Below are 14,297 nucleotides of genomic sequence, written 5' to 3' on the forward strand. Positions count from 1 at the left end.
GGAACCAGCAGGGCAGGGTGTGTCTGGCTCCCCAGCCTCCATTCTGGACACAAAAGTAACCTCGGTCTAATAGCTATCCTGCATTATGCAGACCAGCTTCAAGTCCCCATTCCAAACGAGGCCCTGCACTAACTTCTATGTGGAAACCTCAGAAACACCACCAAATGACGAAGAGGATTTCAGAACCCGAGGTCCTTTGGGGATAAGGTGCACAGATAATGATGTCAATTATCTCCCAAACCAGGACTTTTTGAGATTCCTGGTGGTCCAGGGGTTAGGATACCACCCTTTTCACTGTGGAGGGCTTAACTTCAATCCCTGGTCAGGGAACTAGGATCCTGAAACCTGCAAGGTGTGGCCAAAGAGACACAAAATTATTATAATTTGTCATAATTACTACTTTTTATTTTTTTTTTACTTTGCACTTTATTAGCTCACCCCTGTCCACTCACATGTAATTCATGTAGTCCTTGGGAGGCCAAGGATAACTCTCACTGTGCCCTCAAACACAGCACAGAGAGGCTGTTACTTGCCCAGGCCATTTAGTGGGCTTGCTGGGCATTGGGTCCCCACCTGTGGACCCCTCCAGGGTCCAAGATGAGATCTGAAGTGTCTCTTTTATCCGTCTTTCCTCGGCCTCCCTTTCCCCTTCCCTGGTCCCTCTCCACTCCTCAGGTTGGTGCTCTCACTTCGCGAAAGCTCTAGGCCCCCCAGGCTCCCCACTGGCTCCTGGTACTACTGAGGTCAGCTGAAAAAGAGCAGGAGATGGAGGCAGGCAGCCCAGGCTGCAGATGTGAGGGACGCAGGGCCAGGCCCAGAGAAGGCTCAGCCTGGAGGCTTCCAGTCATGGATTCTCCTGCCTTGGTGTCATCTGTTTGTCCATCATCCCAGGACAGGGCAGACAGACAGAGGGGCAAAGCACTGGGGACCCCAGAGCCCAGCTTCCCCTCAGTCTGGGGAACATCACAGCATTTCAGTGTCACTCACATTTTAAACTGATTAGCCTTTGTATAATGTTTTTTAAATCACTTCTAAATAAAACAAAAATAGTGTGTCATTTCCCTGGACTGTTGGAACAGGGATCAGGTTCTGAGTGGCCTAAAGAAGCTTCTGGAAGACAGGATGCTTTGGGGTGTCTGGGAGCTGCCCCACACATCCCATCTGCCAGCCCCCAAAAATCAGATGCCCTCTCTCTCCAAAAGGCTGGCCCTGGAGGCCCTCTGTGACTGGGGTCCCAGTGATACAACCGGATAATGCCAGGGTGGACACCCAGGATGGCGCCTCTCCCAGAAGAGATATGGATGGGCAGGTTCACTGCGGCAAGGTCTTTTCTGAAGTCAAGACACAAGGTGCTATGACCAAGACAAAAGCAAGAGCCCAGTTCTTGGTGATAGGGAAAACTGAGGTGAGGTGAGGTCAGTAGCCTTGGGGTCTTCTTACCAACAGTCCTGACCTGGTTCTGGAAGCCAGTGACGGGAAGCCTGCCCCAGGACCCAGACGGCCGGATAAACTGTGGGGTGGGCAAGAACAGGAAGGTCTGGGCGAGTCTGGGTGCAGGCTAAGAAGCGAACAGAACCAGGGTAGAGGGAAGGGCCGGAGGAAAGACGGCGCCCCGAGGCCAGGCTGCGGAGGCTTCCTTCCAGTCGCCCTCGGGCTCCCCGACTCTCCGCGCGCCTCCAGGGTGGGCGAAGGTGGGGAAAGACAAGGGCCCGACCAGGAGAAGCGGGCCGGACGACAGGAGGCGGCGGGTGCTAACTGCAGAGGGCAGCCAGTCAGTACCAGGAGGTGCAGGCGATGAGAAAGCGAACGTCGTCCAGCGGCCCCCAGGGGCTGGGCTCTGGCCGGGGCCGAGCAGGGCCCTCCGGCGCCGCAGGCTGGGGTTGGGGCTGCGGCTGGGGCTGCGACGGGTCCGCGGCGCCCTGGCCACCGCTCAGATGAGCGCCCATGTTCTTGCACCGCCGGAGCCTCAGGTCAGAACGGTCCCAGCCCGGGTCTCCGCTCCCCGCTCGCCCGCACAGCGGCGTCTGGAGGCACCCATAATCACTACTTTTTAATATTAACCACAAACAAAAAATATTTTAGTAATAGATATGTAAGGAGGCTATTTTCATATTCAGTGGATATGCCACATGTGCAGTGCTAAGTCGCTTCAGCCATGTCCAACTCTGTATGACCCCATGGACTGAAGCCTGCCAAGCTCCTCTGTCCATGGGATTCTCCAGGAAAGAATACTGGAGTGGGTTGCCATTTTCCTCCGATACAGGGATTGAACCCATATCTCCTAATATCTCCTGCATGGGCAGGTGAATTCTTTACCACTAGCGCCACCTGGGAAGTCTCTACTAATTACTTTCAGCAGGTACCCAACAGTCACCAATATGTTGGTTACTTGTTCTTTTCCACTTCTAAATTCAGGAGGTCTTAGTTTGTAATTAGTGAACTATCTGAATAAAAAATGTAAATATGTGACAGAGAAGGTCCATGAAAGCTACGGTTAAAGATTACACAGTCAATTTCTCATATAATACACAGCTAAGTGAGAATATATCTACTTTACAAACCTTAAAGATCTATGACACAAAAGCAATCAAGGTGTATGCTTATTTGAGGACTATTACGTAGGAGGACTGGGTCTCCCAGGCGGCTCAGTGGTAAAGAACCCGCCTGCCAATGCAGGAGACACAGGTTCGATCCCTGGGTCAGGATGATTCCCTGGAGGAGGAAAAGGCAGCCCACTCCAGTATTCCTGCCAGGGAAATCCCATGGACAGAGGAGCCTGGCGGGCTACAGTCATGGGGTCACCAAAAGAGTCCCACACAAATTAGAGATTCAACAACAAGCTAGGACCACCTTATAAAACAGATTAGCCTACTGTCCCTTCAAAGGATGTTTAAGATTCTAGGTCCTCAGGGTGAAAAAACAAAATCCTAATAGCAGTCGAATCATCACACAAGTGATTTAAATATTCATTTTCAGAAAAAATATCTAAAGCTGTGAACTTTATCCCACTCCTAAAATTACATACAAAACATGTCTACCTTCGAACAAACAAAAGGCAAACATGTAAAGTCCTTTTCAGACAGAAAGCTTTTCCAATAAAATTTAAACTTTTTATTAATTTTTAAATTACAAACCAAACGCACGGACAAATTAAGACTAGAATTATACTTTCAAATACAACTTCAGAATGAGTTGCAATAAAAACATTTTTTCAAATATTGTATAATTTCCTTTGGTTTACAATCCATCATATGGAAAGTTTAATATAATTTAAAATAATTTACAACCTACCCTGAAGTATGCTATAGAAATCTGAGTCACTATCAGCACTTGTTGATTGGGAGATTTTTGCAGGAAGGAACAGCTGCGGCCGTTGATTTGTTCTATAAGAGAATATCGAACCGTCTCCAGGCGATAGTCTGGGTAACAAAAGACGTATGAATACGTCTCTGGTCAATAATTTGTTAGGCTCCAGTTAACAAGGCTTTAAGGGCTCAGTAGTTTTCCTAAGAGTATTGCAAATATACAAATGTTGAAAAGGTAATACTGTTAGTTGAGCTGTAAAATGCCTAAAAATGACAGTTCTGCCACAGTGTGCAGGTAAGTTCATACATTTTGCTTCCGGGTTTCCCCCACCAAGCAGCTTTCGTGTTTCAAGTTTGAACTGGAAGACATAGAAAACCACACATTCCACGTGAAATGATGAGGTGAGTGAGCAATCAAGTGTGCAAAAAATAAACTTTACAATTTCATACTCCAACATCAGAGGTGTCCAGTAACAGGAATTTCAACTGATCTGATTAACAGCCGAGATAATTTCAGACCTGTCCTCTTGTAGCGCTGTCCGACAGACTCAGACCTGATGTCTTTCGCTACAACAGGGAAAATGGTCTTCTGTCCGAAAGACGACGGGGGGTTCGTAGCCGGTCAGTTGGGACCTGCCGGAGGGCGCCTTGTGGAAAAACGAGGGAACGTTAATCGTGTGCAGCAGTTTCCTGAACGTACTGGGGAACGTCCCCAGCTCGGCCTCAGCCCTGGCGACCTGCTCCTCCAGCCTGGCTACGCTGGCGCTGACCATGCCCACAAAGGCCTCCAGCCGGTCGATCTTGCTGTAGACTCGCCGCATCTCGGTGGCCTTGGCGTAAATGAGAGGCACGCCCTCGCCGACTACGTGAGAGGAGTCGCCGCGCAGCATGTCCAGCATGCCCACAAACTCGTCCACCCTGGTGAGCAGGTCCTCCAGGCTAGCGTCCAGCGCCTCGATCTCGGCCCGCGCCCCCGCGCCAGGCAGCAGGCAGGAGGCGTAGCCCGCGGCGGCGCGGCGCAGCAGCGGCGGATCCCGGCTCGGCGCGCCCAACTCCGGGCCCTCGTCCTCCCACGGCCCCGAGGCGCTGCTGTGGCTCTGCGACACATTGCCGCTGTCCCCACTCCAGGCCGCCACCTGGGCCTCGGCCTCCTCGACCGGCTCCTCACCAACCACCCCGTAACTCGGCGGGAAATCCTCCATAGCCCGCGACTGCCGGGCTCCACAGCCCTACTTCCGGGCTAGACAGCCCCACTTCCGGGTTTTGCGCGCGCTTGCATCTGCGCACGCGCGGCACTACTTCCGGCCTCTACGAGAGCACGTACCCGCACGTACTCCCGCCGTTTGGGTGGGGAGGGCGGCCTCCGCTCGCTGCGCGTGCGCACACATCACTGATTTCGGCCGTAGAACGGGCGTGCACGCGCACTGCGGTCTCTACTGGCAGGTGCTCACGCTCAGGAAAAGAAAAAAAAAGACTCAGCACCGAAGAGCTATATGGGTAGAGCAGCAGTTAACATCACTCCGCTTTCAGTTCAGTCAGTTCAGTTCAGCTGCTGAGTCGTGTCCGGCTCTTGGCGACCGCGTGAACTGCAGCCCTGAACGCTCTAGTGGTTTTTCCCACTTTCTTCCATTTCAGTCTGCATTTGGCAATAAGGAGTTCATGATCTGAGCCACAGTCAGCTCCTGGTCTTGTTTTTGCTGGCTGTATAGCGCTTCTCCATCTTTGGCTGCAAAGAATATAATCAGATTTTGGTGCTGACCATCTGGTGAGAAGGCTCTTGAGAGTCCCTTGGACTGCAAGGAGATCCAACCAGTCCATCCTAAAGGAGGTCAGTCCTGGGTGTTCATTGGACGGACTGGTGCTGAAGCTGAAACTCCAATACTTTGGACACCTGATGCGAAGAGCTGACTCATTTGAAAAGACCTTGTTGCTGGGAAAGACTGAGGGCAGGAGGAGAAGGGGATGATGGAGATGAGAGGTTGGATGGCATCACTGACTCGATGGACATGAGTTTGGGTGGACTTCAGGAGTTGGTAATGGACAGGGAGGCCTGGCATGCTGCGGTTCATGGCGTCACAAAGAGTCGGATATGACTGAGCGACTGAACTGAACTACTCTGCTTTTTAATATGCTGTCTAGGTTGGTCATAACTTTTCTTCCAAGGAGTAAGTGTCTTTTAATTTCATGGCTGCAGTCACCATCTGCAGTGATTTTGGAGCCCAGAAAAATAAAGTCAGCCACTGTTTCCCCATCTATTTGCCATGAAGTGATGGGACCAGATGCCATGATCTTAGTTTTCTGAATGTTGAGCTTTAAGCCAACTTTTTCACTCACCTCTTTCACTTTCATCAAGAGGCTCTTTAATTCTTCTTCACTTTCTGCCATAAGGGTGGTGTCATCTGCATATCTGAGGTTACTGATATTTCTCCCAGCAATTTTGATTCCAGCTTGTGCTTCCTACAGTCCAGTGTTTCTCATGATGTACTCTGCATATAAGTTAAATAAGCAGGGTGACAATATACAGTCCTGATGTACTCGTTTTCCTAGTTGGAACCACTCTGTTGTTCCATGTCCAGTTCTAACTGTTGCTTCCTGACCTGCACATAGGTTTCTCAAGAGGCAGGTGAGGTGGTCTGGTATTCCCATCTCTTTCAGAATTTTCCACAGTTTATTGTGATCCACACAGTCAAAGGCTTTGACATAGTCAATAAAGCAGAAATAGGTGTTTTTCTGGAACTCTCTTGCTTTTTTGATGATCCAGTGGATGTTGGCAATTTGATCTCTGGTTCCTCTGCCTTTTCTAAAACCAACTTGAACATCTGGAAGTTCATGGTTCATGTATTGCTGAAGCCTGGCTTGAAGAATTTTGAGCATTACTTTACTAGCATGTGAGATGAGTGCAATTGTGCAGTAGTTTGAGCATTCTTTGGGATTGCCTTTCTTAGGGATTGGAATGAAAACTGACCTTTTCCAGTCCTGTGGCCACTGCTGAGTTTTCCAAATTTGCTGACATATTGAGTGCAGCAGGCTTTCACATCATCTTTTAGGATTTGAAATAGCTCAACTGGAATTCCATCACCTCCACTAGCTTTGTTCGTAGTGATGCTTCCTAAGGCCCACTTGACTTCACATTCCAGGATGTCTGGCTCTAGGTGAGTGATCACACCATCATGATTATCTGGGTCGTGAAGATCTTTTTTGTACAGTTCTTCTGTGTATTCTTGCCACCTCTTCTTAATATCTTCTGCTTCTGTTAGGTCCATACCATTTTTGTCCTTTATTGAGCCCATCTTTGCATGAAATATTCCCTTGGTATCTCTAATTTTCTTGAAGAGATCTCTAGTCTTTCCCATTCTATTGTTTTCCTCTCTTTCTTTGCATTGCTCGCTGAGGAAGGCTTTCTTTATTTCTCCTTGCTATTCTTTGGAACTCTGCATTCAAATGGGTATATCTTTCCTTTTCTCCTTTGCTTTTTACTTCTCATCTCTTCACAACTATTTGTAAGGCCTCCTCAGACAGCCATTTTGCTTTTTGCATTTCTTTTTCTTGGGGGATGGTCTTGATCCATGTCTCCTGTATAATGTCACGAGCCTGTGTCCATAGTTCATCAGGCACTCTGTCTATCAGATCTAGTCCCTTAAATCTACTTCTCACTTCCATTGTATAATTATAAGGTATTTGATTTAGATCATACCTGAATGGTCTAGTGGTTTCCCCACTTTCTTCAATTTAAGTCCGAGTTTGGCAATAAGAAGTTCATGATCCAAGCCACAGTCAACTCCCGGTCCTGTTTTTGCTGACTGTATAGAGCTTCTTCATCTTTGGCTGCAAAGAATATAGTCAGTCTGATTTCGGTGTTGACCATCTGGTGATGTCCATGTGTAGAGTCTTCTCTTGTGTTGTTGGAAGAGGGTGTTTGCAATGACCAGTGCATTCTCTTGGCAAAGCTCTATTAGCCTTTGCCCTGCTTCATTCTGTATTTCAAGGCCAAATTTGCCTGTTACTCCAGGTGTTTCTTGACTTCCTACTTTTGCATTCCAGTCCCCTATAATGAAAAGGACATATTTTGGGGGTGTTAGTTCTAAAAGGTCTTGTAGGTCTTCATAGAACCGTTCAACTTCAGCTTCTTCAGCGTTACTGGTCAGGGCATAGACTTGGATTACCATGATGTTGAATGGTTTGCCTTGGAAATGAACAGAGATCATTCTGTCGTTTTTGAGATTGCATCCAAGTACTGCATTTCGGACTCTTTTGTTGACTATCATGGCTACTCCATTTCTTCTAAGGGATTTAGTAGTAGGTATAATGGTCATCTGGGTTAAATTCACCCATTCCAGTCCATTTTAGTTCGCTGATTCCTAGAATGTTGATGTTCACTCTTGCCATCTCCTGTTTGACCACTTCCAATTTGCCTTGATTCATGGACCTAACATTCCAGGTTCCTATGCAATATTGCTCTTTACAGCATCGGACCTTGCTTCTATCACCAGTCACATCCACAACTGGGTGTTGTTTTTGCTTTGGCTGCATCCCTTCATTCTTTCTGTAGTTATTTCTCCACTGATCTCCAATAGTATATTGGGCACCTTCTGACCTGGGGACTTCATCTTTTGGTGTCCTATCTTTTTGCCTTTTCGTTCTGTTCATGGGGTTCTCAAGGCAAGAATACTGAAGTGGTTTGCCATTCCCTTCTCCAGTGGACCACATTCTGTCAGACCTCTCCATAATGACCCGTCCATCCTGGGTGGCCCCACACGGCATGGCTTAGTTTCACTGAGTTAGACAAGGCTGTGGTCCATGTGATCAGATTGGCTAGTTGTCTGTGATTGTGGTTTCAGTCTGTCTGCCCTCTGATGCCCTCTCTCAGCACCTACCGTCTTACTGGGGTTTCTCTTACCTTGGACGTGGGGTATCTCTTCACAGCTGCTGCAGCAAAGCGCAGCCACTGCTCCTTACCTTGGACGTGGGGTATCTTCTTATGGCCGCCGCTCCTGACCTTGGACAGAGAGCGGCAGCTGCACGGCGCAGGGGCAGCGAGCGGCCGAGAGGAGCTACCCCACTGTTCCACTAGTAAGAGGTAAAAGCACAATTATTTAGTTTTGAGACAAAGGATTATACACCAAAGTAACATATTTACAGTTTACATAGTCCAGATCTGCACGTGCAAAGCAAGCTGTGCATCATCCTGACCCTCACAGTATTGAGAAAGAATGTCTTTTCCTGAAGAGTTACTTTGCTTGTGACAGGAAAAACTAGCTTTTTGTTTTGTTTTTGTTTTTGCAAGCATGCACTCCTGTGTCTTCTAAGGGAATCTAGTTAATGTGCAACGCAGAGGCACACTGCACTCTAAAGAGGGGTAGTGCCCCAAATAGACACAGTGGCCCAAACTATACTTAAATTTTTTTCTGTCCTGCCCTAAAAGTAATTGTACTTTATCAAACACCCTCCCCCTTTGTTGCCTAATTTATTGTTAAATAAGAAAACATCATCTTTGTCTAAAAACATTTCCCCCATTTTCCAGTTGCTCAATCATCATGTGTTGAATGGAGAAAACTTAGAAAACAGAGAGGCAAATGATGTGAAATCTTAAAAAAAAAAAAAAATCTCAGAAAAATAAAAGATGGCGACTCAATGTACTGTTCAGCCATAAAAAGAAGGTTTTAAAGAGGTTCACTGTGTGCCTCTCAGGGCCTCTCAATCAAATAATAGGGTCTTTAGAACGTTGTTGGGCCGGGGGTGGCTTAGGTAGTTTGCCCTCCCCTCCAGTGGTGCTGTGTGCGGGGGGCATGCCCCGCTTTTGCTCTTGACACGCTGTATTTGCTCCTGGGTCTTCAAAAGTGGCAGTTGGGTTTTGAGTTTTTTGTATCTTGTTGTGCATCATTTGCCCCAATTGCTCCTGTACTCAGTTATTTTTAGTTCCCTATAGAAAGGGAGAAAAGGGTGGGAGAGGATGAGAAGGTCAGATATCGTCACTGACTCAATGGACATGAATTTTGGCAAACTCTGGGAGGAAGTGAAGGACATGAAAGCCTGGCTTTCAGCAGTCCGTGGGGTCACAAAGCGCTGGACACCACTTAGCGACTGAAGAATAAGAACAAATGGTTTCTTCCTATTTTGTTGCTAGAGGAGACCGTTTGTCCAGGTGCCAGCTCTGCAGCAAATGGCCCAGGTCCCAGCTTGTCTCATTGTTTTTTACTCGCAAATCACCTGCTCTTCTTGTGGACGTCTTTGAAGGAATCTACATAGCAAGAAACAGGTCTTTTACCAACAGCAGCAGAAACCAGCCTCCTTCCAATAACCACAGGAGTCAGCCATCTTGGAAGTGGGTCCTCCAGCCCCATTCAAGCCCAGCGATGGCTTCAGACCTAACTGATATCTTGACTGCAGCCTAATTAAATGTCCTGAGCTGAAACTATGTGAGATAATAAATATCTATTGCTTTCAGCTGCTAGCTTTGAGGGTAATCTGTTACAGCAATAGTTAACCTACTATTGAAGGAATATACTGCAATTTATTTAACTTATTTATTCTCTTACCTATGAACATTTGTGTTGTTTTAGCTTTAGGGAAATTAGCATAAAGCAGCTATGAATATTCTTCTATATATCTTTTTTGACACATGTGCTCAAAATCTCTTGAATATTAACCAAGGCATCAAATCTGCTAGGTCATAGGGTTGGTATATATTTAGTCTTAGTTGTTGTTGTTGTTTAGTCGGTAAGTCATATGTGACTCTCTTGTGATCTCACGAACTGTAGTCTGCCAGGCTTCTCTGTCCATGGGATTTCTCAGGCAAGAATACTGGAGTGGGTTGCCATTTCCTTCTCCAGGGGATCTTCCTGACCCAGGGACTGGACCATCAGCTCCAGCCTTGGCAGGTGGCTTCTTTAGCCAATCTGTAGTCACTGCCAAATAATTTTCCAAAGTTGTAGCAGTTTACATTCGTATTTATGGACTGGACTGAATGTATGCATTTCCCCCAAATCACATGCTGAAGTCCTAACTCTCGGTGTGGCTGTATTTGGAGTAAGGAAGTGATTAAGGTTAAATGAGGTCATAAGAGCGGAGTGCTGATCTGATAGGATTAGTGTTCTTGTAAGAAGAGACACCTGAGCTCGCTGCCCTCTCTCTTCCCACCCCATCCATGCCTATACATGCACAAAAAGGTCACGTGAGGACTGCAGCAAGAGTGTGGCCGTCTGCAAGCCAGGAAGAGAACTCAGCAGACACTGAATATCCTGCCACTTTGATCATGGACTTCTAGCTCCAGAACTGTGAAGGGGGAAAGCCTGTGATTTAGGCCCTGGTGTTTTGTAGTCTGAGCAGACTAAGATACCCATCAAGAGTGTACAAGCATTCCTGGCTACTTGCCTGGTGGTAAAGTGGTTAAAACTCCGTGCTTCCAATGCGGGGGGCACGGGTTCAACCCCTGGTTGGGGAACTAGATCTCACATGCTGTGTGGTGAAGTGTGAGTGTCTCAGATGCTCCACATCTTCCCCAGTGTGGAATCCTCACCAAGACCACAGGTGCGAGGCCCATAACCAAGGACACCTCCAAAATGGACTGTAACCATTGCCCAAAGCACCCTGCCCCCCCCCCCCCCACTGTGATCATCACCAACAGACTTCCTGGCCCCAAAATGCCCACCCTGGTACTTACCCTATAGTGCCCTAACCAGTCATCTAATGCCAACTTTCCAGTAGAATTTTTTTTTTTTTTTTTTTTTTTTTTTTTTTTTTTTAGTCTTGAGGCTAAAAATTGTCTACTAATCCACAAAAAGCATTGACTCTTCCTGGCCTGTCAGGAGGTGTTGGCCCACAGTGCTTGCAGTGCCCACAGTCTCTCTGCTGTTTGTTCTTAATAAAATCACTCCTTTCTGCAATACTCGATATCTGGAAGTTCTTATCCAACCCATGTCCACTGCCATGACTTGGAATTGTCAGCATTTTACATTTATCCATTTTAGTCGATGCATTGCACTCTCTCATTGTGCAAATGTTCATTTGCATTTCCCTGTTGAATCATGAAGTTGAGCACATTTTTACATTCATGCCTGTGTGTTAAGTTGCTTCAGTCATGTCCAACTCTTTGTGACCCTATGGACTGTAGCCTGCCAGGCTCTTCTGTCCATGGAATTCTCTAGGCAAGAATACTGGAGTGGGTTGCCATGCCCTCCTCCAGGAGATTTTCCCAACCCAGGGATCAAACCTGCATCTTTAAATCTCCTTCATTGGCAGGTGGGTTCTTTACCACTAGGGCTACCTGGGAAGCCCACCTTTTAAAACACTTATTGGCTATTTGGATATTCCCTTTCATGAAGTGCCAGTTCAAATCTTTCTGCCTTTTAAAAATTGAGATTTCTTCTCATTTATCTGTAGAAATTCTCAATACAGCTTGAATATAGAGTTTCCCTTGTGGCTCAGTGATAAAGAATCTTCCTGTCAATGCAGGAGACGTGGGTTTGAATCCTGGGTCGGGAAGATTCCCTTGAGGACAAAAGGGCAACCCATTCCAATATTCTCACCTTGGGAAATCCCATGGACAGAGGAGTCTGGCAGGCTACAGTCCATGGGGTGGCAAAGAGTCAGACATGACCTAGTGACTAAACAACAACAAAAACATTTGTCAGAAATATCTATTGAAAATATCTTCTCCCGCTCTGCAATGGGACTTTTCACTCTCTTAGTGGTGATTTTTTCCCCTTTTATTAATAGTGTCTTTTGGTAAATAGAAGTTCATAATTTTAATAAAGTCCAATTTACCAAGCTAGGAAAGTTTGGGGAGTGAAAGGGGACACTATTAACAATCACATCAAGACAGGAGGTATAAAATCTTGGATAAATCATGCCACACGATTGTTATGAACCATGTGGATCAGTAATCTAAGGATCATATGCCTCATGCCCACCTTAGGGTAATAGGTGGACATTCAGATCCAGAGAGATGTGTTCAGGTTAACCAACTTGTCCAAGTAATTGGACAACTGCGCAAGTAATTGGAGGAACTAGGAACCGATTCTGGATTTGTCCAACTCCAAAACATTTGGCATAAAACATCTCCATGAACTGCCTTGTAACAATTAGAATTAGCTGTTTCTGGGTCAGGAAGCTGTGAAGGAGAGAAGTGCCTTAGACTTCCTCCAACTCAGTTGTTTTGCCAAAATTTTTACTTTCATTTTAGGTTTGAAACAACAGAGTGATAGTGTATATACAGCACCAAATTGGGCCAATTCCTATATTCAGACTTGAATAGTGCTAGGAAGTCCCAAGTAACAGCAATTTGGAGTCCCAGTTGGGAAAAGGGTCCTGGACAGTGCATCCACCCCACTGGTAAGATTACAAATTGCAGATTTGGGGGCTCCCACTTATAATCCCAGGCTGTTATCATCATCTGTTTGTGCTCAAAAATGCAGCTCTGGTTTTTCTTTACTTTTTACAATGCTCTTTTACCTTGTGAGTCATACAATTCCTTAGACCTTAGGGGACTTTCCAGGTCCTCAGGGACTTAAGAAATTCCAAGATCCGCTCCTTTTCTTATCTAAAGTGCTGCTTGACTTGCTGGTAACAATTGACGTTCTTCTAGGCAGGCATGTGGTCCAGGCAACGTCAGAAGTTGGTCAAAGACCTGCTCCCCTACATCGGCAGCCTGAACAAGACTGTCTCTGTTTTAATTTCCCTAACATGGGTGCACAGAGAGGAGAGTTTAATCCTGAGTTCAGGCTGGGCCCAGTGCACAAGGCGTGTGATATGGTGGCTCAGCTGGGACTTAGTCAGGCACAGAGGTCGTGGCACCCACAGCGCCTGATATTCCCAAGAGGGTGAAAACACATCACTTTGGCTCAGGAACTCAGGGACTCAGGGGCAGAGCTCAGCAAAGGAGCAGTTCTGTGAACCAGCATCAGGGGACAAGAGCAACACCCCAAGGACCAGGAGCACCTGTGGCTCAAGTGGCTGCTTTGGCTGGGAAAAAGCACAAACAAAGCTAGTGGGTTCATCTAGGAAATGGTTGCTTGTTTTCCTAAGCTCGATGGTGGAGAAATATCTGACTTGGGTTAATTTTTTTTTTTAATCTGTTAGCAACCCACATGTCCATCTACAGATAAATAAATAAGCAAAATATGGTCTGCTCATATGATGGACTGTTACTTGGCCTTCAGAAGGAAGGAATCCTAACACATGCAGTAACCTGGATGAAGCCTGAAGACATTATTCTAAGTGAAACAAGCCAGTCATGAAAAAGACAAATTCTGTGTAATTCCACTTCCATGAGGTCCCTAGAGTGATCAAATCCATGGAGACAAAGTAGAGTGGTAGGTGCCATGGGCAGGAGTGATTTTGTCTAATGGGTTTAATGCATCCCTTTTGCAAGATGAAAAGTTTTGGATATTGGTTGCATGATGATATGAATACACATAACAATACTCAACTGCATGTACTCTTAGAAATGGTTAAGATGGTTAATTTTATTTTTTTATCACAATAAAAAATTCTCCTTTAACCCAGTAGTCTTAGGTTAAAAATGGAATTCGTTTCTGGGAAACTGAGCTAAAGACAAAGCTTTGTGCATGAAAAATTAATTGTAGCATGCTTAAGAAAAATACAAGTAGGAAGTACTTTATGGTGAGCAAATGTTGGTACACTCATTCTGGTCAATTCTTTGCAGCTATTAAAACATGCTTCTTGGGGACTTCCCTGGTGGCACAGTGGATAAGAATCCACCTGCCAATGCAGGGGACGTGGGTTCGATCCCTGGTCCAGGAAGATTCTACACGCCACAGAGCAGCTAAGCCCGTGTGCCACAACTACTGAGCTCCCGTTCTAGAACCCAAGAACCGTAACTACTGAGCCTGCAGGTTTTAACTACTGCAGCCTGGGTGCCCTAGAGCCTGTGCTCTGCAAGAAGAGAAGCCATCACAATGAGAAGCCTGTGCACCACAGTGAAGAGTAGCTACCATTTACCACAACTAGAGAAACGCTGTGCAAAGCAATGAA

General features: G+C 46.4%; 2 protein-coding genes across 2 annotated transcripts; both read right to left on the minus strand.

Moving 5' to 3' along the window:
• Positions 1 to 874: 874 nt before the first annotated feature.
• LOC139033424 (protein MMP24OS-like) lies at positions 875 to 2,049 on the minus strand. Its single transcript, XM_070462600.1, has one exon. It carries the CDS (start codon positions 1,944 to 1,946, stop codon positions 1,773 to 1,775), a length of 174 nt encoding a protein of 57 aa, XP_070318701.1. The 5' UTR covers positions 1,947 to 2,049; the 3' UTR covers positions 875 to 1,772.
• Positions 2,050 to 3,088: 1,039 nt separating this feature from the next.
• On the minus strand, positions 3,089 to 4,568 carry BLOC1S4 (biogenesis of lysosomal organelles complex 1 subunit 4). Its single transcript, XM_020880325.2, has one exon. It carries the CDS (start codon positions 4,505 to 4,507, stop codon positions 3,854 to 3,856), a length of 654 nt encoding a protein of 217 aa, XP_020735984.2. The 5' UTR covers positions 4,508 to 4,568; the 3' UTR covers positions 3,089 to 3,853.
• Positions 4,569 to 14,297: the final 9,729 nt, after the last annotated feature.

Source organism: Odocoileus virginianus, unplaced genomic scaffold (genome assembly GCF_023699985.2).
Source record: "Odocoileus virginianus isolate 20LAN1187 ecotype Illinois unplaced genomic scaffold, Ovbor_1.2 Unplaced_Scaffold_5, whole genome shotgun sequence".
NCBI lineage: Eukaryota > Metazoa > Chordata > Mammalia > Artiodactyla > Cervidae > Odocoileus > Odocoileus virginianus.